This window comes from Crocodylus porosus, unplaced genomic scaffold (assembly GCF_001723895.1).
Source record: "Crocodylus porosus isolate Cpor-Errol unplaced genomic scaffold, CroPor_comp1, whole genome shotgun sequence".
In the NCBI taxonomy this organism is placed as follows: domain Eukaryota; kingdom Metazoa; phylum Chordata; order Crocodylia; family Crocodylidae; genus Crocodylus; species Crocodylus porosus.
Genome location: NW_017728931.1, coordinates 3,218,790 through 3,243,569, shown reverse-complemented (window position 1 = coordinate 3,243,569; position 24,780 = coordinate 3,218,790). Strand labels below are relative to the sequence as shown.

General features: G+C 40.7%; 1 protein-coding gene across 3 annotated transcripts in view; it reads left to right on the top strand.

The window, feature by feature from the left end:
• The window catches only part of RALGAPA2 (Ral GTPase activating protein catalytic alpha subunit 2), a 357,121-nt gene that overhangs the window by 214,653 nt on the left and 117,688 nt on the right, over positions 1-24,780 (top strand). For all 3 annotated transcript variants that reach the window (XM_019544076.1, XM_019544075.1, XM_019544074.1), the window contains 8 exons: positions 796-906; positions 2,167-2,235; positions 2,411-2,548; positions 3,076-3,259; positions 16,069-16,840; positions 17,315-17,386; positions 18,454-18,577; positions 22,030-22,185. In XM_019544076.1, the coding sequence (XP_019399621.1) occupies positions 796-906; positions 2,167-2,235; positions 2,411-2,548; positions 3,076-3,259; positions 16,069-16,840; positions 17,315-17,386; positions 18,454-18,577; positions 22,030-22,185 (1,626 nt within the window). The remainder of the gene's footprint in view (positions 1-795; positions 907-2,166; positions 2,236-2,410; positions 2,549-3,075; positions 3,260-16,068; positions 16,841-17,314; positions 17,387-18,453; positions 18,578-22,029; positions 22,186-24,780) is intronic.

Below are 24,780 nucleotides of genomic sequence, written 5' to 3'. Positions count from 1 at the left end.
CATTTGTTACCTTGGCAAAAATGTATTCAGCTGTGGTTAAATTCTAAGTTTTTAAATGGATCTAGTCTACCCATCCTCTGTGGTGACTTGTTAGAGTTTAGCAGTTAATTCCCTGAAGATTTCAACTACATTGAGCATGCTTTGTCCCCTCGGAGACTTTACCTGGCAACTATTGGCGCTTGTACACATACATTGAGGCTGCTCTGACGCTCTGTAATAACAATGTGTCAGAGTAGACTCGATTAATCAAGTCTGCTGGAGCTTGGTAATTACCACACTCCAGCAGATTCTAGTGTCACATGTGTCAGCATCCCCATTCTGAAAAATGGCAGCAGGAGCACTTTAACTAAAGCTTGCTCACTGAGCTTTAGTTAAAGCGCCCCAGCCACCGTTTTTTAGCACAGGGATATTAATACATGTGACTCTCTGGATGCTTTAATTAGAGAGGCTCTAGATGGCCTCCCAACCCCTACCTCCCACAGCATGTGTATCAACACCCTCATGTTTTTGCATATACCATCTCTACAATATGGCTGTGCAAGGTTCTGCATACAATAATATATGACCATGTAATATAATGAAGAATATACACAACCAAGCCAAGTTAAGGCTACACTGATAACCTTCAATTTTCTTATTCCCTAGCACTGAGTATTGAATTGTGCTACTTTGACAATCTTTTACTGTAGTTTTTATGGATCTCATGCTTTATAAAATAGAAAAGATTGTGGCACAAACTGTATGTAAATATTTTCTTCTGATATGGTGGTACTTAACTTTTTTTTTCTCTTACAGTTTTCTAATAAAATGGTAGCTCAGATAGCTTGTGATGTTCTACAACTGCTAGTTTCATATTGGGAAAAGATTCAGAAGTACGAATCCTCTCTGCCCCGGAAAATTACTGAAGTATGTCTATCTCTTAAAATACTGGGAATGACCAATACTGAAGTTCTGTATTACTTTTTAATAAAGAAATTTAATTGCATTTAATTTAACTCTAACTTCCGTTGGTCACTATTAAGAGAGGTGTCTGTGGTAGTTCCTGGAACGTGATTGTTTTTTCTAGCTTGCACAAATCTCTTCTGAGGATAGAGTAATTGGAGAATAGAACTTTGGACATATATACAATGTGATGCTGCGGCTAGTAAAGCAAGCAAAATGCTGGATTGCATCCATAGATGCTTCTCAAGCAAATCCCGGGACGTCATTCTCCCCTTGTACTCGGCCTTGGTGAGGCCGCAGCTGGAGTACTGCATCCAGTTTTGGGCTCCACAATTCAAAAAGGATGTGGAGAAGCTTGAGAGTCCAGAGAAGAGCCACGCACATGATCAAAGGTCAGGAAAACAGACCATATGACGACAGGCTGAGAGCCATGGGGCTCTTTAGCCTGGAAAAGTGCAGGCTCGGGGGTGATCTGATGGCCACCAGTATCTGGGGAATCATTTGTTCACCAGGGCGCCCCAAGGGATGACGAAGTTGAGAGGTCATAAACTACTGCAAGCTGTACATAAGGAAGAATTTCTTTACTGTCCGAGTCCCCAAGGTCTGGAACAGCCTGCCTTCGGAGGTGGTTCAAGTACCTACACTGAACACTTTCAAGAGCAAATTGGATGCTTATCTTGCTGGGATCTTACGACCTCAGTTGACTTCCTGCCCTTCTGGTGGAGGGCTGGACTCGATGATCTTCCGAGGTCCCTTCCAGCCCTAGTGTCTATGAAATCTATACACATGCTCTGGGGTAAAGGGGCAGGCACTTTAATTAGAGCAGCTCCAAGAGCCACTGTGATTAAAGTGCCCATAGCATCACATGTATTCAGCGTCCTATGCTTCAAAACGGCAGTGGGGGTGCTTGAACTAAAGCTCGTGTGATGAGCTTTAGTTCAAGCACCCCTGCTGCCATTTTGAAGTTCAAGGATGCTAAACAGACATGACATGGTGGCTGTTTGAGCACATTAATTAAAATGATCAGATAATTAATCAAGTCTGCTCGGACACATGCTAATTAGCACACGTTGGAGCAGACATCTGGCATGTGTATAAGTGCCCTTTCAGTTTAGTTCAGGCATCTTTTACAAAGTCAGAGGTTCAGGCCCTGTGTACTTAATTTAATAAACAAAATGTCTTTTTATAATTTTGTATGTCTGAGGATTTGTTTCTTTTACACAGATCCTTGTGGCCACTATTGCATTTTTATTGCCTAGTGCTGAATACTCTTCTGTGGAAGTGGATAAGAAGGTATGTGGCTTAAAGCACCAACCTTGTATTTGTTTGTGTTATTTGTGGTACTTACTGAATGGAATGCTTTAATCCTGAATCTGTTGTTTTTAACTGTGTAGCTAATGAATGCTTTAATGTTTTCGTGAATTTGATGAGTCCTCCTTGCATATTGTTTTTGCATATTTCTGTTTAGTTTATAGTTTCATTATTACTTTGCTTGTTGGATTGGTGTATGGCATTACCACTGAAAACCTTACTAGAGCCAGCCGCTGTTGGAGTCCTTGAAGATCAGCATTCATCCAAAGCTCCATTATTGGATTACATATACAGGGTAACTATGAAAGATCAACAACTCGTTATGATTCAACCTAGAATACTTTTATATCCTGATAGGCACAGAAGCACCATTTAGCTAGAATTGTGGAAGCGTGGGCAATGAAAGCTGGAAGCATTGTCAGAGTGTAGAGACGAGACAATATCTGAGTAGCATATAAGAAGTCATAGGGTAAGGATAAACTATGTAAGGTTTTGAAAGGCAGGCAAAGTAGTTCGAAGTTGATTTGATGGAGATGCCAGACCCTGGGATGGGATGAAGAGTGAGCCAGGAAAATGATCTTTGCAGCCATGTTTTGACTTACTGCAGTTAGGGTGAGTGCATTTAGCAAGGCTAGGAGAGCACATTTTGCATTTGTCAAAGCACAAGATGATGATGAGATTAGCGTTTCCTAGATTATAGCATATGCTGCTGTAGTAAATAATCAACATCTTTTGTAAGTTTAACTCCTCACAACATTTGCCTTAATTGATGTCTTTATGTACAGTTTATTTCTAGTACTGTTTCTTTTTTTATTCTTGTAGGTTCTGCACTGTTGTGTTTATGGCTCGAGCACATATACACAACAAAGCCATTATATTTTGAGTCTTGCTGATCTCTTATCTAATGACTATGATCCATTTTTGCCATTGGGAAATGTCAAGACTTCTGAGCTGGCACCGTCTCTCTCTTCCACTGATTTGGGTAATCTACTCACTGTTGCAGAGGGTAAGGAACTCCATAAACAGCTGCTTGCCAGTTGCCAGCATTTCCCTATTTAGCAACTGAAAGATATACTAGAATTCTGTGTAGCTTGTACTTATCACATACCCAGTCCTGTACCTAACAAGAAAATATTGAGGTTGAATATATAGTCAGGATCAATTTATATAGGTGTATTCATTATAGATTTATGCGTCTTGCCAGTCACTCATTTACAGTCCTAAAAGGAGCCCTCCATTAGTAGTAAATATGTCTTTATTCATCTTAGTGGATATTATTAATTCATACAGATTAAATTGATTTTTAGAGCAGTGCAACCTTTCTTTTACTACCTTACATATGCAAAAACATAGGAATTAAAAACATGGATGCACTATAAAGATGTGCATGATAATGCTACATGCAGTATAAGGATGTGCCAGATAATGGTAGACTTCCTGTGGTATCTTGACATGCAGTACTCTGTGCTAGTTACTGGAACACATTTTTATCACTGTGTAATGTTTTCTTTTTAATCCTCTTGTGCCTGTGGGGTTTTTTTAGTTTAACAAAAATGTTATAAACATTAAAACCTGTTGTTCTGTGCACATTTCTTGCTAAGTGGGTACATTTTGTGAAGAGCAGAAAGATAAAAATAGATACAAGGTAGATTGGTCATTTAGGTAGAACAAAATGTTTCTCTTCTTGAATATGTTTGTGCACATCCTGTTTGGCTTGTCCAAAATGAAACGGGTACAGAGAAGGGCTGCAAGGGTGATTGGGGGACTGAAGAGCCTTTCTTATAAGAAGTTTGGCTTGCAAAATGAAGGCTAAAAGAGTATATGGTTGCTTTCTGTCAATACCTGAGAGGGGAAAATACCAGGGAGGGAAAAGAGCCATTTAAGGTGAAGGAAAAAGTGTGGCCAACAGCAAATGTGTATGAATTGGCCATTAATATATTTAGGCTGGAAATTAGAAGGTTTTTAACTATCTGAAACAGCTTCCCAACAGGAGTAGCACAGACCAAACATCAAGCAAGTTTTAAGATAATGCTTAATCAATTTACAAAGGGGGTCATATCATGGAGGGCCCTTCCGTGTGGAGGTTTCTGTTCTTTTTTTTTAGTCCTCAGCTGCTTTCCACCTAATGTTTAAAAATGCAGGAAATATCCCTTTCATTTGTTACATGCTTATTACCTATTGTCTCACACACCTTTGTTAGATCTGGCCATATCAATATAGTAGACTTAATCAAGTCAGAGGAAAATAGAAATGTTGCTGTTACAGCCGTTATAGTAGCAATAGGCATTGTAGGAGCAGTCAGTGTATATTGTTCAAATTATAATACTAGGATAGGCTGAAAATAAAGTATTATTTTTATAAGGTAACTAGCTGCAATAATTAAAATAAGCTAAAACATTAAAATTATTGATTTTTTTTTCCCCACCATTTGAAAACATGGCAGCTTGAACTGACTATTATTTTTATATTACCATATTCACTTGAATCCAAGACAAGGTCTTTATTCCCCATTCAACTTGGGGGAAGAATAATCTTTGTCTTGGATGTAAGTACAAGTGGCAGAGGGAGGGGGCAGCAGCTGCCACTCTGACCCTGAACCCAGAGTCGGAGTGGCAGTCGCTGCCCCTGTCTCTGCCCCTCTACCACCACTGCTTACCTTCATGTTGCAGCTCCAGTTTTGGTTGGCGCCCCACTCTGGCTCAGGGCATGAGGTCCTCACCTACCCATGCAACAGTGGCATCAGTGGCAGCAGCTCTGGCCCCAGCTTTGAGGCCATGTCCAGAGTTTCTGCTGTGGCAACCTCTGCTGTGTGGCTGGCTGGGGGCTGGAGGGAGCATGTGCTCTGTGCTCCATGTTGTTGGCCAGAGCAGGGCCTGAGCCAGAGTCAGAACTGCAACAATGTGGGGGACAGGCACCAGGAGATGCAGGAGGGAGAGTAGTGAGGGGTATGGGCAGGCCACTTGACTCCCATGCTGCCTTCCTGCCCCCTAGCTGCTGTTTGCTGTGCTGCAAGGTGGGACCAATTTAAGATGACCCTCCAAAAATTAGATTACCAAAACCATCCCAGATGCACACTTTCCAGGCCAATTGTCTCTACTTCACGATACACACAACAGAGAAAATTAGATTTTTGGATCTTAAATTATAAGTTGTATTGGATTGGGGTAAACATGGTACTTTCCTGAATTAATTAAAACTTAAACATCAATTGGCTTGACCCATCTAATAGCAAAGTTAATGTAGAAAACTAACTCCCCCACCCCAGCTTTGATGAATTCTTCCATTTTCCAACTTATCATGTAGCTAGCAAGCCACCTACTACCCACACTCTCTCAATTTCTCATCTTTTGATCTTTTGTATTTTCTGCCTTGTAATTGCCCACACAGAGTAATACGCACTGGTATAGGATACCTTTGCCTATCTCCCTTGATTCATAGAGGGAGGATAAGTTCCATTAGCTCTTTACCTTTCAGCATTATCATGGAGTCTAAGGGGTTTTTCTCTTTTTGAGGGCAGGCTGCATGAAAATACTCATACAGGAATAATCTTACGAAAAGCAAAGTGTATTAAAATAGAGAAAATGGAAGCAAAAAATTTGTTTTTAGATTTGCAATTCTTAAAATTATGAGACATGTTCAGTTCAGTTGTATATCATGAGAGCAACCCTCCCCTCTCCCCCTGCCTTGCACAAATGCGTTGTTTTCCCTACAGGAATCACTACTGTTTAGAGAAAGGTATCGCCCTCTTCCCCTCCTTCCCAAAACCTTACCAAAACCATCCCAGATGCACACTTTCCAGGCCAATTGTCTCTACCTCACAATACACACAACAGAGAAGCAAATTCCTATGTCACTTTGAAGACATGTCATAGAGAAGAGGTATATTACTGAGCTGTCATTGTTAGCCTTCTTTCAGAAACTTAATGGCATAGTTAATTCACCAGCTTTTACAGGGGTGCTTGTTGGGTAATATCTAGTTTTGGTCAGTTCTTTTGCTAAAACTTGAAGCAAGGTTTGTTCATTCTCTTTGTCTCCATCTACCTCTCTCTCTCCCCTTATGTACAAGGACCCATATTTCTTGCATAAAAAATCCTTGCTTCTTGGACAAGGACCCAGGCATTTTCACGATAGGGTTCAGCTGCGTTTTATGGCTGTGTGTTGGAGTGAACTTGAAGCCTGTCAGGTTTCACAGCACTGAAATAAAAGCTAAATGCTTGACTCTGTCAAATTTTTTTTTACTCATGGTTATTGTAGAGTATGGAGGAATAATGTGTATTACTTCTAACTATCCTATCAGTTTACCCATTTGTTATTATCCTGCTGGAATACGTAAAAGAAACTACAGAGCTGATTCTCTCTCAGTAGAAACCACAAGTATACAGATACTTGGGATTTTCTTCCACAGCAAAAATGGCCACTCCAGGAGAAAACCCAGAGACAACCATATTAAATTGCTCCCAAGAGAGTTTCCCCTGGGAGACTGAATGTCTGTACACTTCCTTTTCTGAAAGAAGCCACAACGCAGTCTTTCAACATACTAAGGTGCTTCACCCCCTGCTTTCCCCCCAGGAGACGGTATCACTTGGGCTGGACCCTACAGCCCCAGGTGAGCAGGGAGCAGAACATGCCCCTTTCACCATCCCCATATTGTGCTGCAAGGAGACCCAGGCTGATCCTGGGCAGTCTGAGTCAACCAATCCAGGCTGCCCTGTGCCTCTGGCATCTGTCTTCAGGCAGACTGAGGGAGCTGACAGAGCATGCTGAGACGTGTGAACAGAGGGCTCCTGGCTGTGCAATGTCAATGCTGCTAGCTCTCTGCTCCTTATGGGCTCAGCATCCAAATATCTGTTCAGACATCTCTAAGTTAGTTTTTTCTATCAAGAAAACAAACCCAGGAGAATTCCACCAGATTATTTGGGTGTATGTATGCATGCAGCCTAACAGAAATGAAACAATGGGAAGTATAAAATATTATCCTAAAGAATACCTAGGGATTTTAGGGAAACAATGGAAAAGGTATTAAGTGGAAAATAACACTCCCCCTCCCTCCCCCTTCCAGGATAGTGCCCACTAGGGATGGCAAAGATTATTCTTTCTAGAACCAAAGGGCATTTTAAATCAGAAAGATGTCACCCTAGGAAATAAATCAGTAAATAAGGATGCTGAATGGGTCATCAGCAAAGACTGATACTGAGAGACTTAAGCCAGAAAATACGTTTCAGCCAATCAAGCTGTCCCTTCCCACCCAGAGAGAGAGGTAATTGGACTGAAACAAGTTTAACAGTTTGCAAGGAAAGATTAGGACTTAAGTATGGGGAAATATTTCTAAAGACTTGTATTGCTTAAACATTTGGCTTTGAATATTCTCTATCTTGAAATAAAAGAATAAATAATGCTTTGTTTTGAAGAAGCTGTTTCTCTGTGATTGCAAATTTATTCTGTCACAGGCTTTTGATGGAAAAGGGTTTATGGTGCCAAACAGAGTTGAGTCGGTCAGCAAACAGGAGCTATAGCCCAGAGATCCAGTGAGAGTGATAGCTTTATGTGTTTCTACCCAGGTAGGTAGCCAGATGTACTCAAAGGCTCTGAAAAGGAGGTAAAGCACAGCTCATCCATAACTGGCATTCTTCTTCTAGATTTTAATCTGATCTGGACAATAAATTATATGCTGTAATATTCAATATTATGTAACAAAACTTCATAGAGCCACAAAGAATGTTTAAAAGCAATTATCTGTTCAACTTTTTTAAAGATGCAAATCATGGAATAGATGTTAAAGCTATCTACTAAAAGAGGTGTTAGAGCTCACCTCTGGAGGGTGGAGGGAGAGGAAATACCTCACAACCCACTTCTGTTATGTCTTGCAAATGAGTGGAATATGTCTAAACCATTGTGTTGGAGGGAAGGCAGCTACTTTGTGCCGTTGAGGAGGAAAGATATTTAGTAAAGTTCAGTAGTCTCAAAAGCTCCTCTCTTCAAAAGTCCTAAAGAATTAAAACCATGAGATTTATGTTGCCACTGGCTGTTTTATTCAGTAGTCCAAGTTCTCCTACATATGCTTTTCTACCATTGTCCTGGATCGCCAACATAGAACTTGCTCCCTACATTCAGTGCCTCATTCTGAAGAGTGTCTTCTTAAAGGCTATCACATTAGCCGGGAGAGTGAGCAAGTTATAGACGCTTATGGCCTCATGTGACATTACAGAAAGGTAATGCTATAGTAGTATTACTATCTGCTATAGTAATCCATGAGGTAGCACTATAATACTACACCCAAAAATTCATTCCTAAATTGGGCTCAGAATTTCATGTAAACCAAATAAATTGTCTATGAAACTCTTTAAAACATCATCAAGCCATGGCCTCATGGAGACTATCAAAACCGTGACCTTGAACAAGCATTCAAACAAGTTCATTTCTAATAATGGAAAGCTAGAAGTCTTAAGAGAGGGAGCAGTATAGGCATGCAGCTGCCCCCTCTGCCCTGCTCTCCATGCTTTCCCCAGAGTGGAGAGCTTTGGCAGCTCCAGTCCCCTCCTACACTGATCTGGGGAATGGGTGGGGGACTTTGCCCTGCTGCTCCACTCCCCTACCAGATTGGACTGGAAGGGGTGCGTTTATTCTTGCAAGAGTTTCTTTCACAGGGGAGCTCCAGAAGGGCCATGTTTCTCTCCAGGATAAATTGAATAAACACCTTTATGCTTATATTTTCTACCAGGACAGCAGTATTTCACTGAGTTACCAGCTGCTTGGTGGACCTAGCCCATAGAACATCGAGGCTTACTTAGCACAGTGCAAGCATCATCATTGTCCTGCTTCAGGGATGTTCAGGTATCAGATATTTATAAGGCAGAAATGTAGAGTAGCCCCTTTTTGTTTATCAGATGCTTTGCCTTAGACATGATCAGCTGTTTGCCTGAGGAAAGCAGTACTCCCGTCCTTGTTCAAGCATGCAGCTGAAAGTCCCCACTCCTGCTATCCTAAGTCGATACCTGGATCAACACATAAGACATACTGAAAGAAAGAATGATAACTTAACCAGAACTCTTTAAGAGTTCTATGTAACTTTTTAAAATGTGTAGTCCAAGCAGACAGATATTCAGACAGAGTTGATCTTGCCTCCATGAGGTACATTTGCATCTACAGCTGGCTTCACACTGGCAATATTGTGAAGAACCATAGTTTTGTTAGAGTAAGAACCTGTTCTTCCTGCAGGCAGAGCCACTTTTGAAAAAGGTGTAGGCTACTCTGCTCCACCACAGATGATAGCGAGACTGGCTTCTCTGATTAGAAGGGCATACTGTTCGGGAACTCTGGGATTCCATATCACCAATTACCAACCTGTCTTGGCCAATATCTGTTCCAACTCTGGGACTGAGGTGTTCCCTTTACTTTGATTATGCCCCTGAGGAAGAAGACAGCTAAAAATACTGTTATTAATGGTTACATGGCTTTTAATCAGGGACTCTCTGCTTCATGTGATATATCGGGTAAAGTAGGTAACATACACAGGCAACATTCCCAAATTAAGTTATTCATCATATACCAGTATGTTGTGACTAACCAAGAACATTTTCCCATTTGCTAGCAAGGGCTTGTCTAACAACAGATCTCACACGGTATAGGAAAGATCTTTGGGGATGACCTAGCCTTGTCTAAGAAGGATACCCTGTTTGTTGTCTTCAGTTCTAGAAGAAATATCTTTAATCCTGCCACTTCCACTCTTTTCAGAAGCCTCACCTATCTCAGCAACCAAGAAAATGGGATGTTTAAATACGTATTTGTTACTTGCACTGCATAATCATTCTAACCTCCTGTTCAACTTCAGATATAGGGGGTTTGCATTGCCTGTCCTTCTGAAATTTGTTTGAAACATAGCATGACATAACTATATATCTGAAGGTGGGGGAAAGTGCATTCATAGAATTATAAAAAATCAGGATTGGAAGGGACATCAGGAGGTCATCTAGTCCTACTCCCTGCTCAAAGCAGATCATGACCAATTAGATCATCCCAGCCAAGAGTTTGTCTAGCCAGGTCTTTAAACCTTCAGAGATAGAGATGCCATATCCTGTCTGTGTAACCTGTTCCAGTGCTTTACTACCCCCCAGTGAGAAACATTTTCCTAATATCAAACTTAAACTTCCTTTGCCTCAACTTGTGACCATTGCTCCTTGTTCTGTCATCTGCGCCCCCTTCCCCCCCTCCCGGCTTCTCTTCTGCAGACTAAATAAGCCTAGTTCCCTCAGCCTCTCATAAGTCATGTGCCCCAGCCCCCTAGCTATTTTTGTTGCCCTCTGCTGGACTCTCTTCAATTTGTCCAGATCCTTTCTGTAGTGGGGGGCCTAAAACTGGACACAGTACTCCAGTTGCAGTTTCATCAATGCCAAATAAAGGGAAAGAATCACTTTCCTTCAGTCTGCTGGCAACACTCCTACTAACGCAGCCCAATATGCTGTTAGTCTTCTTTGCAATAAAGGTACACTGTTGGCTCATATTCAGTTTACTGTCTACTGTAACCCCAGGTCCTTTTCTGCAGAGCTTCTGCTTAGCCTGTCGGTCCCCAACCTGTACTATTGCATGGGATTCTTCTGTCCTAAGTGTATAACTTTGCACTTATCCTTAGTGAACTTCATAAGATTTATTTTGGTCCAGTTCTCCAAGTTGTCAAGGTCTCTCTAAATCCTAGCCCTGTCCTCCAGCATATCTACTATTCCCCCCAGGCTTGATGTCATCTACAAACTTGCTGACGGTGCACCCCATCCCATCATCCAGGTTGTTGATGAAGATATTGAACAAAATCAGCTCCAGGACCAACCTCTGGGGCACTCCACTTGATACCAGGTGCCAGCTAGACATCAAGTCATTGATTACTACCCTCTGAGCTCAACAATCCAGCCAGCTTTCCATCTACTTTACAGTCTGTTCATCCAACCCATACTTCCTTACCTTGTTTGAAGAATATTGTTGAAGACTGTTTCAAAAGCCTTGCTAAAGTCAAGGTATATCGCATCCACTGCTCATCCTGCATCCTTGGAGCCAGTCATCTCATCAGAAGTCAGTCAGGTTGGTCAGGCATGACTTGCCGTGGGTGAATCTTTGCTAAATATTCCTAATCACCTTCTTTTCCTCCAGGTGCTTAGAAATTAATTCCCTGAGGACCTGCTCCATGATTTTTCCAGGGACTGAAGTGAGGCTGACCAGTCTGTATTTCCCTGGATCCTTCTTCCCCTTCTTAAAGATGGGCACTATATATGCCCTTTCCCAGTCACCCAGGACCTCTCCCAACCACCACGAGTTTTCAAAAATAATGGCCAGCAGCTCTGCAATCACATCAGGCAACTTCCTCAGCACCCTTGTGCATTGTGTCCAGCCCCACGGACTTGCACACATCCAGCTTTTCTAAATAGTCCTTAACCTGTTCTTTCACCACTGTTGGCTGCTCACCTCCTCCCCAGACTGTGCTGTCAGGTGTAGTATTGTGGGAGCTGATCTTGCCTGTGAAGACTGAGGTGAAAAAGGTATTGAGTACTTAATTCCACACCATCTGCCACTAGGTTGCTTCCCCCATTTAGTAAGGGACCCACACTTTCCCTGATCTTCCTCTTGCTGCTGGCAATCTTGTAGAACCCCTTGTTACCCTTCATGTCCCTTACTAGCTACAGCTCCTGTTGCATTTTGAGCTTCCTGATTTCATCCCTGTATGCCTGAGCAGTACTCCTATATTTCTCCCTAGTTGTTTGTCCACGTTTCCACTTCTTATAGGATTCCTTTTTGTGTTTTAGCTAACTGAAGAGTTTCCTGCTAAACTGGTCTTCTGTCCTACTTGCTAGTCTCCTAGCATATCAGGATGATTCATTCCTGTACTCTGGGTAAGGTTTCTTTAAAATACAACCAGTTCTCATGGACTCCTTTCTCCCTCAGACTGGCCTCCCAAGGGATCCTGGCCATCAGTTCCCTGAGTGAGTTGAAGTCTGCTTTTCTGAAGTCCAGGATCCTTACTCTTCTGCTTTCCTTCCTTTTTTTCCTCAGGATCGTGAATTAAATCGTCTTGTGCTAGCTGCTGCCCAAGCTACTATCCATTGCTACATTCCCCACCTGCTACATTCTTCCCTGTTTGTGAGCAGGTCAAGAATACAGCCCTTTGCTGGCCTCTCCAGCACTTGTACTAATGGAACATGTTCCTCCTCCTCTGTTGCTAGGGCTCCATATCTGTTCTCCAGGCAAAGGTGGAGATTCTACTTGCTGCCAGAGGTCACAAGCTTCCACCTTTCTGGGAGTCCTATTCCACCTTTCTGGGACTGCCTCTGGCAGTCCTTCCTCCACAGTCTTAGCGGCCTCCTTCAGCAATGAATCAATTAAGTCCTTATGGTGGAGGATGCTTCAGAGACATGCTGCCTCCTCCTGTATCTCTCTTGCTTGCTTCTTGAGGGATGCTACTAGGAGGCATCGGTCACATCTCAGGCACTCCCCCACCTGGCTTGGAACCACATTCAGTGATGTGGTTCCAACTTCTAATTCATGTCAACTTCTAAGGCTTCTGCACCATTTCTTTTGAGAAACCCTTCTCATAAGGATATGCTCAGAGCAAAAATAGATTTTAAGTAACAAAACAGTATAGAAGAAGAGGCTTGAGGCATTCTTTATTTTAAAAATGAACAGTATTTTAAATCACAACTATATCTGGAAGAAGTTGTTGTATATTGTCTGACTCTGCTTTCACTGTGTACCACAAAAACAAAGTTGCCTTTTGCTCCCATCCAGAGTGTTTACTGAAATTAATTTCAGCTAAATTAAGCCACTAATCTCCAAGTTTTCTTTCTAAAACTAAAGGATAAATAGGGCACCTTAACCTTAAAGAGTTTTGACTTTATTTGGGTAGAACTAAGGCGTTTAAGAAGTCTCCTGATTTTCTGCAGCCTTTGGGGAATCAGTGCAAATCCAGTTTGTTAGAATGGATTTAGCAGTGCATGTTTTTTAGCTGGGACATGAGTATTTGAAGATTTCGAGGTTTGCTCTGCTAGAGCTAAAGCAGCATTTCATGCCCTTCTTCCATGTTGTTTCTGTGGTGGCCCAGTAGGGCATGCTCCTGCATTGAACCACCTGCCTCACTGCACCCGACCACCTTCCTGTCTCCAAGTGCCTCCCTGAGGGCACCTCACATCCGGCCAACCCCCTTCCTGGAGCACACCTGCAAGCCTAGGGGTAACACCGCCACCACCCAGAGTCTGGACTGACTTTGGCCCTGTGCCCCCCGGGAAACAGAGGCCTGGTAGTCCTTGAGGGGTATTTGACCCACTGCAAGAACTTGGGGTGCTTGCCTCAGTCTGAAGCACAAATGGTGGTCTCCCATAATCAGCCAAACCAAGGGGACCCCAAATTATAATCTAGACCCTCTCCCAATAAGTCTCCCATGGTAGATACAGAGGAGAATTGTATTGGTTGCAAGGAGTAGGTTTGGAATAGGGTACAGGGTAGAGCAATATCAGAGAAATACCTTAGAGCAAACAGTGGCATGGTAGCCTTTGATCACTCATCTGAGTTACTTCAAGGTTTATATCTAGTTAGATTTCAAGTAGTTTACTTGCAAGTATCATCCAGAGGCAAGTGGAGAGTCCCTCTGGAAGCAAGCAGTTCACCGAACATGAGTTTCAAGAGAGAGCGAGTTTCAGATGGTCCAGCTTCTCTGAGAGTTCTCATCATGGCTACTGCCCCTCCTCCTGGGCAGTCCTTAACTTATATAGACCTTATGACCTCATTTACCTGATCCAATGAAGGCCAGCAGCTATTTGCTGCCAGCCAACCAATTTGAAATGCATCACTGGTTGCTGGGTAGACTGGCAGGGTCTCTAGCCCCCTCCCAGTCATGATATTGCTTAGAACAACAGGGAGTTTAAGCCCCCACCCAGGTGTGTGAGGCCAGTCACGTAGGCAGAAGGACCATGTTTCCCCCTCCCTCGGGAATGTATCGAGCTCAGGTTACAACTCGGGGCTACCTGAAGCTGATGGGACCAGAGGTGTCTGCCCTCTGCAGTGACCATGGTAACCAAATTGTCAGATTCATCATCTGCCTGATAGTAGAGTTTGGGAAGAGACAGAGATGGCATTCTGCCACACTTTCCACTGTAAATGTCTGGAGCTTCTGCCCAGATCAGTTGTTTATTATTTTGTTGTCTAGACCTAGGGCTTCCTATGTGAAGACAATTAAGCAAACCTTTTTGAATATGAATTCTTTGGCTCATCTTCCTGTTTTGCACTGCTTGCTTGTCACAAGTGAGAATGATAAGGATCTGTTTCTAAAATGAGATGTATGTTCTGGTAACTTACTCAAGAATGTTTTCCTCACTTTGTACATTGGTTACATATACCCACATTCTCTTTTTACCCTAATTTTTACTCATTTAGCAGCTATGAGTTGGCAGAGGAAACTGAGGTAGTTGTGGACTTAATGACCTCTTAAAATCTCAGCTTTGATCATACAGTACTATGAAAAACAATATATGCCAAAGGGTACTGTTTTCCTAAAAGCTTCATAAACTGAGCCACAAAAAGAGAACACATGCCAGAAGAGGAAGCATGCCGAGATGACACTTTTGAAGAGTCTGCTGCTGATAAGTAACATTTCTACCTTGTGCGAAGGTAGTAATATTTTTAAATGGTCACTGAAATCCTGGTTCAAATTTATTTGATATGGCAGTAAGATCAGGAACTTAAATCACAAATTGAACATGTTCATTTGTGTTTTCACTAATTTCACTATAATACAATTTCTCCAAAATAAATAATGGATAGATTCTGAGAGCTTCCAGTTTGAACCTTCAGCATCATTAAATGGACCTTATTGTTGTCCATAAATGCGCCAGACTAGATAGTGCCAGTTACAATGAGGATGCTTTTTACATGCTGTATAACCAAGGACTTGTAATAAAATTGAGTTTCAGGAATAAGAAACAAGGTATGTGTATGGATGATAGGTTTTGAAGTTCAGTTATGAGAATTGTTCAGATGTTCTTTTAAATCAGGTGTCTAAAGAAAGTTGAAGCACACACCCCAGCTCCTTCTTCCCTTCTTCAGCCGTAACTTCCAATTTAGAGGTGGTAGAGTTATTACTTGGTCTTCTTTATTGTTATTCAAAAAGTTGAATGCATTTAATTTATTTTGCCATTCCCCCTAAATTTTCCTGCGGAGATTTTTTTTCTGATTACTTGTGTCAGCAGGAGCAAGAAATCTTCTGTTCAAATTCACATCTCATTGTGATTACAATAGTCTAATATTTTTCAAGTTTCTTTCAGAACCTCAATGACCTACAAAACTGTATTTGCCAGTGATGTTTTTCATCAGTCAGAATCCTAACATGTCAGTGTCCCAAGAGACTTTGTGATTGCAAGAAAGACTAATTCACTCAAAAGAAAATATGATTTATTAAAGAATGGAAGATAAAATCTTTTAGATTCTTTTAAGTGCATCTCTTTACCAAGATCCTTGTTGCTAAGTTTTCTCACTCTTTAGTATCTTTGAAATCAGTGTATATGCAGGAAACTACAGTATGAGGCAAATGACTGGAATTGTAAAATAGAAGAAAATGACATTTGAAATATAAAGTTTATTTCTGAAATAAATGTAAGACCATGTATATTGTTTGTTAAAAGTTTCTATAACCAAAAAAAGGGATGATTTCAAAGGGGAAAAAGCGAAAAATCAAGATAGGCTAACAGCCTCCAGTGTGTCTTTTTATTGATTTAAATCTGCTGGTAAACATTTTGATTACAATTTGCTACTGTTTCTCATTAGTATTTTTTCATTGATTGCTTTCAGAAAAAAAAAGAAGAAGCTTGGAATTAATACCTCTAACTGCACGGATGGTTATGACACATCTAGTAAACCACTTAGGTCACTATCCCCTTAGTGGAGGTCCTGCCATTCTGCATAGCCTTATAAGTGAGAATCATGAGAACTTGTATGTGGAATCTTCTGAACTGTCTTCAGAAGTCTTCCGAAGTCCAAACTTGCAATTATTTGTATTTAATGACAGCACTCTTATATCTTACCTCCAAATTCCTGCAGAAAGGAGACTGGAGACTGAGCCAGCAGGAGCTCCCTCCGATGTAAGAGTAATAGTTAGAGATATCTCAGGGAAGTATTCTTGGGATGGCAGGATACTATATGGACCTTTGGAAGGCTGTCTACCACGGCAAAATGGAATGAATTCACTTGTGATTTCAAGCAGTTGTGAGAAGCAATTCAAGTCCCCAACAGATGTTGCTCAAGTAGAAGAAGGAGAAGATGCTCTTGACACATTGCTGGAAAAGATTGGTAGCACTAGTCCTGAATGCCTTTTACATCCTCAGCGAAAACTGAATGAGCCATCACCTCCACCATCTGGTATGAACTGTGACCAAGAGAATGAGATCATAGAAGCCCTAATAAGGCAGAGTGCCCAAGAAAAAGAATATATATATAAATGTGATTCTAATCTTGATATGAAAGTAGCTTATCAAGAAGAACCAAGTCCTGCTGAACCACAAGCACCATTTTATTTCTGCAGGTTATTGTTAAATGACTTAGGAATGAACTCTTGGGATAGAAGGTAAGAATTTATGGCTGTAGTTTAGTGGTGGTGGCACTGCTGCTATTTAACTGAAAAAAAGCAAGACTCTCTTGTGTCTTCCCCTGCCATGCAACTACTATAGTGATTTCCAAAGATACACAAGCTGGAGCTGCTGGCATGACATTCTCCATGAAAAGGGTTCCTTGGTTTGAAAGGGCCCAAATACAGTTAATTTCAGGATGACTTCAAAATTAATATTTTTTCTGAACATTGGAAAGAGTGAGAGAATTGTGTGATTGATTAGTAGTTGAAAAGAGAGTGTTGTTTCAGTTTTTACCATATAATTTGAGTTGCTCATCAGATTCTAATAAGATTTGACTAGTGCAGTTTGTTCATAAATGCATTTTAAATCATACTGGTTCTTTCATCTTTTGCTTAGCTGTTTGAATAATAAAAACTGTTTCATATGTTCTAAGAAGCATTTTCCTTTAAAATCTTTTACTACTTTTGTAGAAAAAGCTTTCATCTACTCAAGAAAAATTCTAAATTACTGAGAGAGCTGAAAAATCTAGACTCCCGGCAATGGTAGGTAAAATGTACTAATCACGGTTAATGCTAAAACCATATTTTTGTAGTAAATCCCCCAAAACAGACATTCATACAAATTGTATGTGTTAGCAATGCAGATATTTGTTCCTCTTCGTATATATGGTGTTTGTTTATATTTGGGTGAGAGAACATTCATAGATATTATATCAATCAGTCTGTGATTGCTTCCCCTGTACCTTCTACAGTCCATGTAGATGAGGCCCTCTCCCTGAGCTAAATATGAAAAGGTTTCTTTTCTTATCTTTTTTTCTTTACCTGGATTGGGATTGGGAATGGGAAATAAACAGTATTCCATCATGGTAAAAGGAACCAGGAGGTATTTTAAATGTATAATGTTTAATCAACATTTTCCATAAAAAGAATTTCCTTTGAGATGATCCACATGACATCAGGTCTGAAAGGAGCCAAATGTAAACCCACCTCACTAGGAAAAGATAGTGGCAGAATAGAGTTCTGAATGTTATGGTGTTCTTTGCCATTCCTTAATGTGTGATTTTTCTTTGATAAGTGAGATTAAGAGACATTGTAAGATTTGTACTGTGCCTCAGTAATCTTCATCCCAATTATGCTCAGTTTACCCTCATATAAGCATTTGTTTAACTGCCAGTCCTGCAAACTAAACCTGAGATATAAAAGTCAGTAAATATTTTTTTCCTTCTTGTACATCATTATCAGTAATTAAGATTCTGCAGGCCAAATTGTGCCCTCATTAACACCTGTGCAACTCTATTGTCTTCAGTGAGTTTGCACAGATGTAAGTGATTAACCCTGTAATTGGAACTTGGTAATCAATTATTTTGCTGATGCACAAAAATAATAGAATCCAGTTCATTCTCAGAATCATGTTGGCTCTAGGGTATAATCAGTACTAGAAAGAGATAAAAATACATTTCTGCCTCTGAATTGGAGTTATATGACAATATATATCTGTGTACCTTGAGTAAAATAGTATCATTTTTATGAAGTCACTTTTCAAAGTACAACTTCTCTTAATTTGAAATAAAATTGAATTAACTTTGATTTCTTATTACTTCTAATTGTAGTCGTGAAACTCACAAGATTGCAGTGTTTTACATTGCAGAAGGGCAAGAGGACAAATGTTCAATACTGTCTAATGCAAGAGGAAGCCAAGCATATGAAGATTTTGTTGCTGGATTGGGCTGGGAGGTAATAGTAACAAATTGAGGCAAGCTTTAAAATGATTATGTTGGATGGAGTTTCAGCAGTGTTTTATAAGCTATGCAAATGTACACTGAGTGCATTTTTTTTTTTAATTTCGTAAGGAGAAATAAAGTTATATTTTATGTTACTGTTTAAAACCATGACTCAACCTTCCATCCCTGTGTGGGGTTGGTTCTTGGGTACAGTCCAACACACCAGTCTAAGCCCACATGCCCGGTTCCAGCCACACACGTTGGCCCAATTATGGAAGCCCAGATTTGGCCGTGCATTTTCCCAACCCCACATGCTGCTACCATTCACCTGCTACCAAATTTCCAGAGCCTCGGTAATTTCCAGAGCCTCGGGCTGGATGACATGGCTCTGGAGGCCAGATCTGCCCTGCAGGCTGGGATTGAGCACTCCTGGTTTAAAAAGAAATAGTTTCCTGAACAGACATTTCGTATAATAACTATTTTCCAACTAATATAATTTTGAAACATTTTATTTTCTGAGGAAGCTAAAGCAGCCAGTGTCAAGATTATTTTCATGTACCTTTTTGTAGCATGTTTGGATGTGAAATGTTTTTCACCATCTAGAATTTCAGCGTGCTGTATTGAACAACAGAAGTACAACTTTTTATTAGCCTAAAAAAAGGAAACTGGTTGTTACTGTTTTAGCTTATTAGATGAAATGCAGAATGACCAGTGCATTTTAGATTTGTCAGGTTCCAGAATAAAATAAGTTTTCTTTTACTTCCTGGATGCCAGGCTAGTCAGGGGACATTCTAGGCTCCTACTATGTCAGACAGAAAAAGAAAGTTGGAACAGTTTTACTGTGAGCTCAACAAAACCTGTTCACTTTTACCTAGAGCCCTGTTTGAATCCATGCTTCTTTTAGCTGTTTAACTACTTCTGTGACATTTTGTATGTGACCTAGCTATGGGAAACCGTTCCACTGGAAAATGTGCCCAATTGTTATCTTGTTCTGCCTTTTTTTTCCTCCACAGAACAATTGTGGAAAAACAACTTGCCATTTGTGGAAAGTTTATGGTCCCTTATTTAGGTTCCCTCATTCTTCCTAGGCCAGAAGTAGAGTCTTAGGTTACGTGATATGAGATTCCACAGCAAAATCCCCATTGCCTGAAGAGCCATAAGCACACAGAAGTACTTCATATTTTTTCAGGAAAGACTGCAAAAATCTTCACAGATGTGGATCCCCCCCATGCAAGATCCCAGAGTCCTGAAAAAGATTTTTCACTAGTTATGGTTACACCATTTAAATTTTGATTCATTTTATCTCACTCGTGTCCATAAACTTTTTGCTGAATATATGAATCGGGATGAACACCTGCTGACAGTTGGGATAATAGCTGGCCTCCCCATTTAGTAATCACTCTTGGCTGTCCAAAATCTTGTTGCATTTTAAATTTGTGGCTCTCTTTTCTCATGGCATGAGAGAAGTCAATGTTCCTGCAACAAACCTGGAAGAGTTTTTCTACGTCCTGGATCTCAAGGATGTAAACTTATATATTCTATGTGACCAGCCTACTTGTTCCGTTGTATTTTTGTCTTGTGCAGTTAATTATAACATGAAACCCTAGTGTTTGATGTAAACATTGCCCCCCTCTTCCCCTCAAATTATATGCTTTCATCTGTGTAACTGTGACATAGTTTTTTGGAGAAAAGAGCTTCTATCACATCTTCAGCTGGAACACCAGTTCATCTGGACCAAATTCTGGGACCAGACATTCAACAAATAGTGGCTGATGCTTACCAGTAGATACAGCTAAGTTACTTTCAAATCTAAGAACTGGCTGCGTGGGTCCAACTCCATACTCACTAGGGAAAGTTATGTTTTAATATACCTTGGATCAAAAATCTCTCAGGGGTCCAATCTCTGCTTTTGCATTTGTCTAGCTCAGATGTGCAGGATGTTTGCTTAGAACCTACAGAGATTGGCATTCAGTAAATAACTTTGGTGAACAGATAGGGCTGTTTTAGGTTCACTTCCACAAAAACTCTTTGGATCTGACTATGTAAAAATTGTTTGCATCTTGTGTCACCTGATACCTCCACCAGGCCTGAAGTTGTTCCTAGTCCCATGAGAGGGTATTATTTACTTTGGGCCATCTGTACCTTCTGGAATGTACCTCTCATACTGGTCACAAATGCCAGAAGACCATCAGTTTTGATCAGAATGCTCCCACATGTGTGACAGTGAAGGAACTGATCTTCAAGGGCACTGAGGGCCCACCAATTCAGTGGGTGTCAGAGGAGTTCCTGCATGTTCAGCACTTCCGAAACTCAGGCCACAGGCAGTTTGTTTTTCACTCCTTCATTTCAGCTGTTATCTAAAATGCAGAGTAGTGAAGATAGAAAGAGATGACCCTGCTCACCTACATAAGTAACTCATGACACAAAAAACTAGAAAACACCAACAAGCATGTCAGTTTTCTTTGTGGACAGAGAGAAATCTATCCACACTCTGTACAAGTCACATAATATCAAGAAAGGGATTGCAAAGCAACTGGCTAAACCTCAGGCAGATCCAACTTTTGGATGAGGATGATGCTTTTAAGATTGGTGCTTTCCTTCCTCTGTTGTCGCCACAGGTTGACTATGTCTTTCCTCTTTCCCTACTAGTGAAAGCTGAGGTCTCAAGCCCCCTGGAACCTGGGAGGTTTCATGTTACTGCAGTGGGTGGGTTATGGTGGCAGAATGCCCTGAATCATTTGAAGATTACCAGTAATCTTTGATGAATTGCTCCTAGACTACATGATTGAGAGAGTAGTTCTGAACCAATGGACTCCATCCAGGTTGTAGAGGTACAATGACTGAGCTACAAGGGCAGATAGCGTGCCTGGGAAGGACAGAGATCCTGCTTTTTGTCATCTATTTGTTTTTGAGAATGTGCTAAGCACATTTGCTTAGCCAAAATTACCCCTTAAAATAATATTACAGAATTATTTTGATTTTCTTTCTTCATTTGCCAGCAGATATAATACCAGTTGTCTGGACTTCCCATAAAAATTAAAGAAAGTATATTAGGGACATAGGATTGGAAGAGGCCTACTGGACCCCTTTAAGTCCAGTCCCCTGTATTCACAGGCAAATTATGTTTATAGGTAGGAAAATCACTATAGCCATGATAACTGCCTAGTCACTAGTTTTAGTGATTACAAATTGCAGAGTTGGAAAAGTGTGGCAGATTGTTTTTTGTAGACAAGGCATGTACCAAGGGAAGGCGTCTTGAATAGGGAAGGCAGCTCTCTTGCATACAAGTTGGCTGCAACCCTTGTAGAGAGGGTTCTACAAAATTAAATCCTTAACACTTAAACAAAACAAAACAAAACAAGAGCACATTCACTTTTGATGATCAGTGCTCTAATCACTTCTAATAGAACTAAATAAGAACAGGGCTTTTTCTTACTTGTTTTCTTTTTCTCTTGCATCAATAAGGTTGATCTTTCAACGCACTGTGGATTTATGGGCGGTCTGCAACGTAATGGCAGCACAGGACAAACAGCACCATATTATGCTACCTCTACTGTGGAAGTCATTTTTCATGTGTCCACAAGAATGCCATCTGATTCAGATGATTCACTGACCAAAAAGGTAGCTAATGCCTATCTTTTGCACTGGCAGGAATATGTAAGGTATTAGTTGCAAATGATTTTGAAGGGCTTAAATCAGAATTTGAACTGGGGAAAAAAATCATGTACTGCTTTGGTGCGAGCAGGGTGCTTTTCGTTCTGCAGCACACAGGCATTCAATTCTGCAACTCACTGCCCTAAATTAAGGGCCATCAACATACTGGAATCTATGGCAGAGCAGCATTTCCATGGCAGCATCCAAATACCATTATTAGTAATAATAATAGTAATCATTTCATTTATATGTTGCCTCCCTGCCAAAGCTCTCAAGAATTCCTTCAATGAAATAAAAATAAATACGCTATAATAAAATGTGATAAAATATAAATACATGTGAACTAGTGAATGATTATTTTAAAAAAGAAAACTGACAAGTAGCACATGAAACCTAGCAATCCAACCAGAGATGGAAATTATCATCAGACTATTCACATGGATAACCAGGACCAATATAAAAACAGCCTAGAATGCTTCCTGAGCAAGAGGAGTTATGAGATTTGAGCAGTAACTGCCAAGTGCTTCAGAATCAAGAAAGGTTTTGAGGCAGTAGCAAATCTCTGCCTATTTTAAGGACAAATGACACCGTATCCTACACTGAGATGCCTATTATCTGTCAATAGCAGCTATTCCTTTTGCCTTGCAGCCTGCTTTGAAAAGTTACTATAAAATATTATTGTGAGGTTCCATGTTCCCCAAATATCATGTTTCCTTTAGCACTGAATAAATAAGGGCACAGTCATGTGTTCAAATTAAAGCTGGATAGAAACCAGCTATAAAGTTGATACACATTTTCAAGCACTAACTTTGTATCTGGCTGACTCTTTATAGCTGGATGAACATTTTTATGGTGTGATAACTATTTTGTATGTCTGGCCAGTCTAAATTTCTTGCATAATTAACCAGTTAATTGCATAATGTATGTAACATGTGGCAGGGGCCTAAGTGGAATTTCTAACTACCCCACACTGCAGACTCACCCTGGTTTTGGCTGTGTCCTTTCCTTTTTCCCATAACATCTGTAATAAAAATTCTTCAACCCAAACCATGCCTTCACTCACATCTGCACACTGCATTGTCCTCAGATTGTATTTTCAGTATGCTTACAAAAGCATGGTAAAGATTAACAGATTTGTACAGGTACAGCTAAGAATATAATTTGCCCTACAAGTTGTTGTAGTACTGTATTGCTCTGATTATAAGTCCATCTTCTTTCTTTCCAGAAGAACCAGGAAAGTTGTACTTGATTTATACATAGGATTGGGGGAAATCCAGGGAGTGTGTGTGGTTTGCAGCTGCACCCCACTTTAGTTGTACTTTGCATGCACAGTGAACTCTGTGCTCTCTGGCTTGTTGGTGTAGCTCCAAGGCTCAGGGTTGAATGTCTCTACTGCTCGGTTCCCACCTCCTTGCCCAGTACAGAATTTGGCAGTAGGGGAAGAAGTAGGGGTATCAGCAGCAGTGTTATGCTGTCACCCTCCTGGGTTCTGGAGCCATGTCAAAGTGGTGGCTCCAGCCAGGAGTTGCACTGACAAGCCAATGAGCTCAGAAAGCTTTACTGCACATGTGCCACACATCCAGAGGGGTGAATGGTCATACTCCCCTTCCTCCGAATTTGCCCATCCATGGGATTCCTCTATAAGCAAGCTCCTAACAATCTTGACTTTTGTTTTTGCAGTAGTTGTGCACATGCAGTAAAAGATACCAAGTCAGAGTCATGTTCAGTACAGTTTTTATCTTAGTATTTTTAGCTCATTTAACCCTTTAGGTCCTTTCTTTGATTATTGAATTTCCCTGTGGGATTTTTTAAGGGCACTAACAGTTTAAGGTCTTTATCTGTAGTTATCAGTTTATATCCGGGGGGGAAAAGCTGTTCTTTTCTAAAATTCAATCTGAAAACAGGGTCAAGTTATATTCAGGGCTGACTCAGAATTGCAGCCATATTTGACAGATTGATTATCCAAGGGGTGAAGAGGGCTCAGTGTAATTGTCAGAAAATGTGAGCTTAGCAGTTAAGAAAAAAAACACAACTTTTTACTTGCAAACAGCACATTTAGATTGAGCATAACTGAAATAAAATGAACTTCTTAATGCCTTTTTTAGCAGTTAACACTAGGGCCAGAATAGGACAGACTTTTTCATCAGACACAAAAATCAAGTGCAGTCAGTACCTGGCAATCTGTGGGGTTCAAAATTCAAAGAGGTAGGAGATGTGGCCAGAGCTGATTCATTGTTGTCCACAGAAAACCTCACAAACTCATTGCTATGAGCCTTGGAAAGAACTGCTGTTGAAATGGGGGAGCTTGCAGTGATCAAACTGTGTGCTACTGCAAAGAAATAAGCTGAACAAATCTTTGTAGTGTCTGTGCAGAAGGACAATTAACATATTTTTGTCCTTTGCCATGGCTCTTCCTCACACTGAAACAAATTCCCTATACAAAATATCAAATAACAGTCAGTCACTGTTCAGAACTCCAGCTGGAGGTGGAGACAAGACGTGCCTCAAAGCCAGAGAGGAAACTACAGAAATCTGTAAGATTCATAAATCTATGAGCCCCTG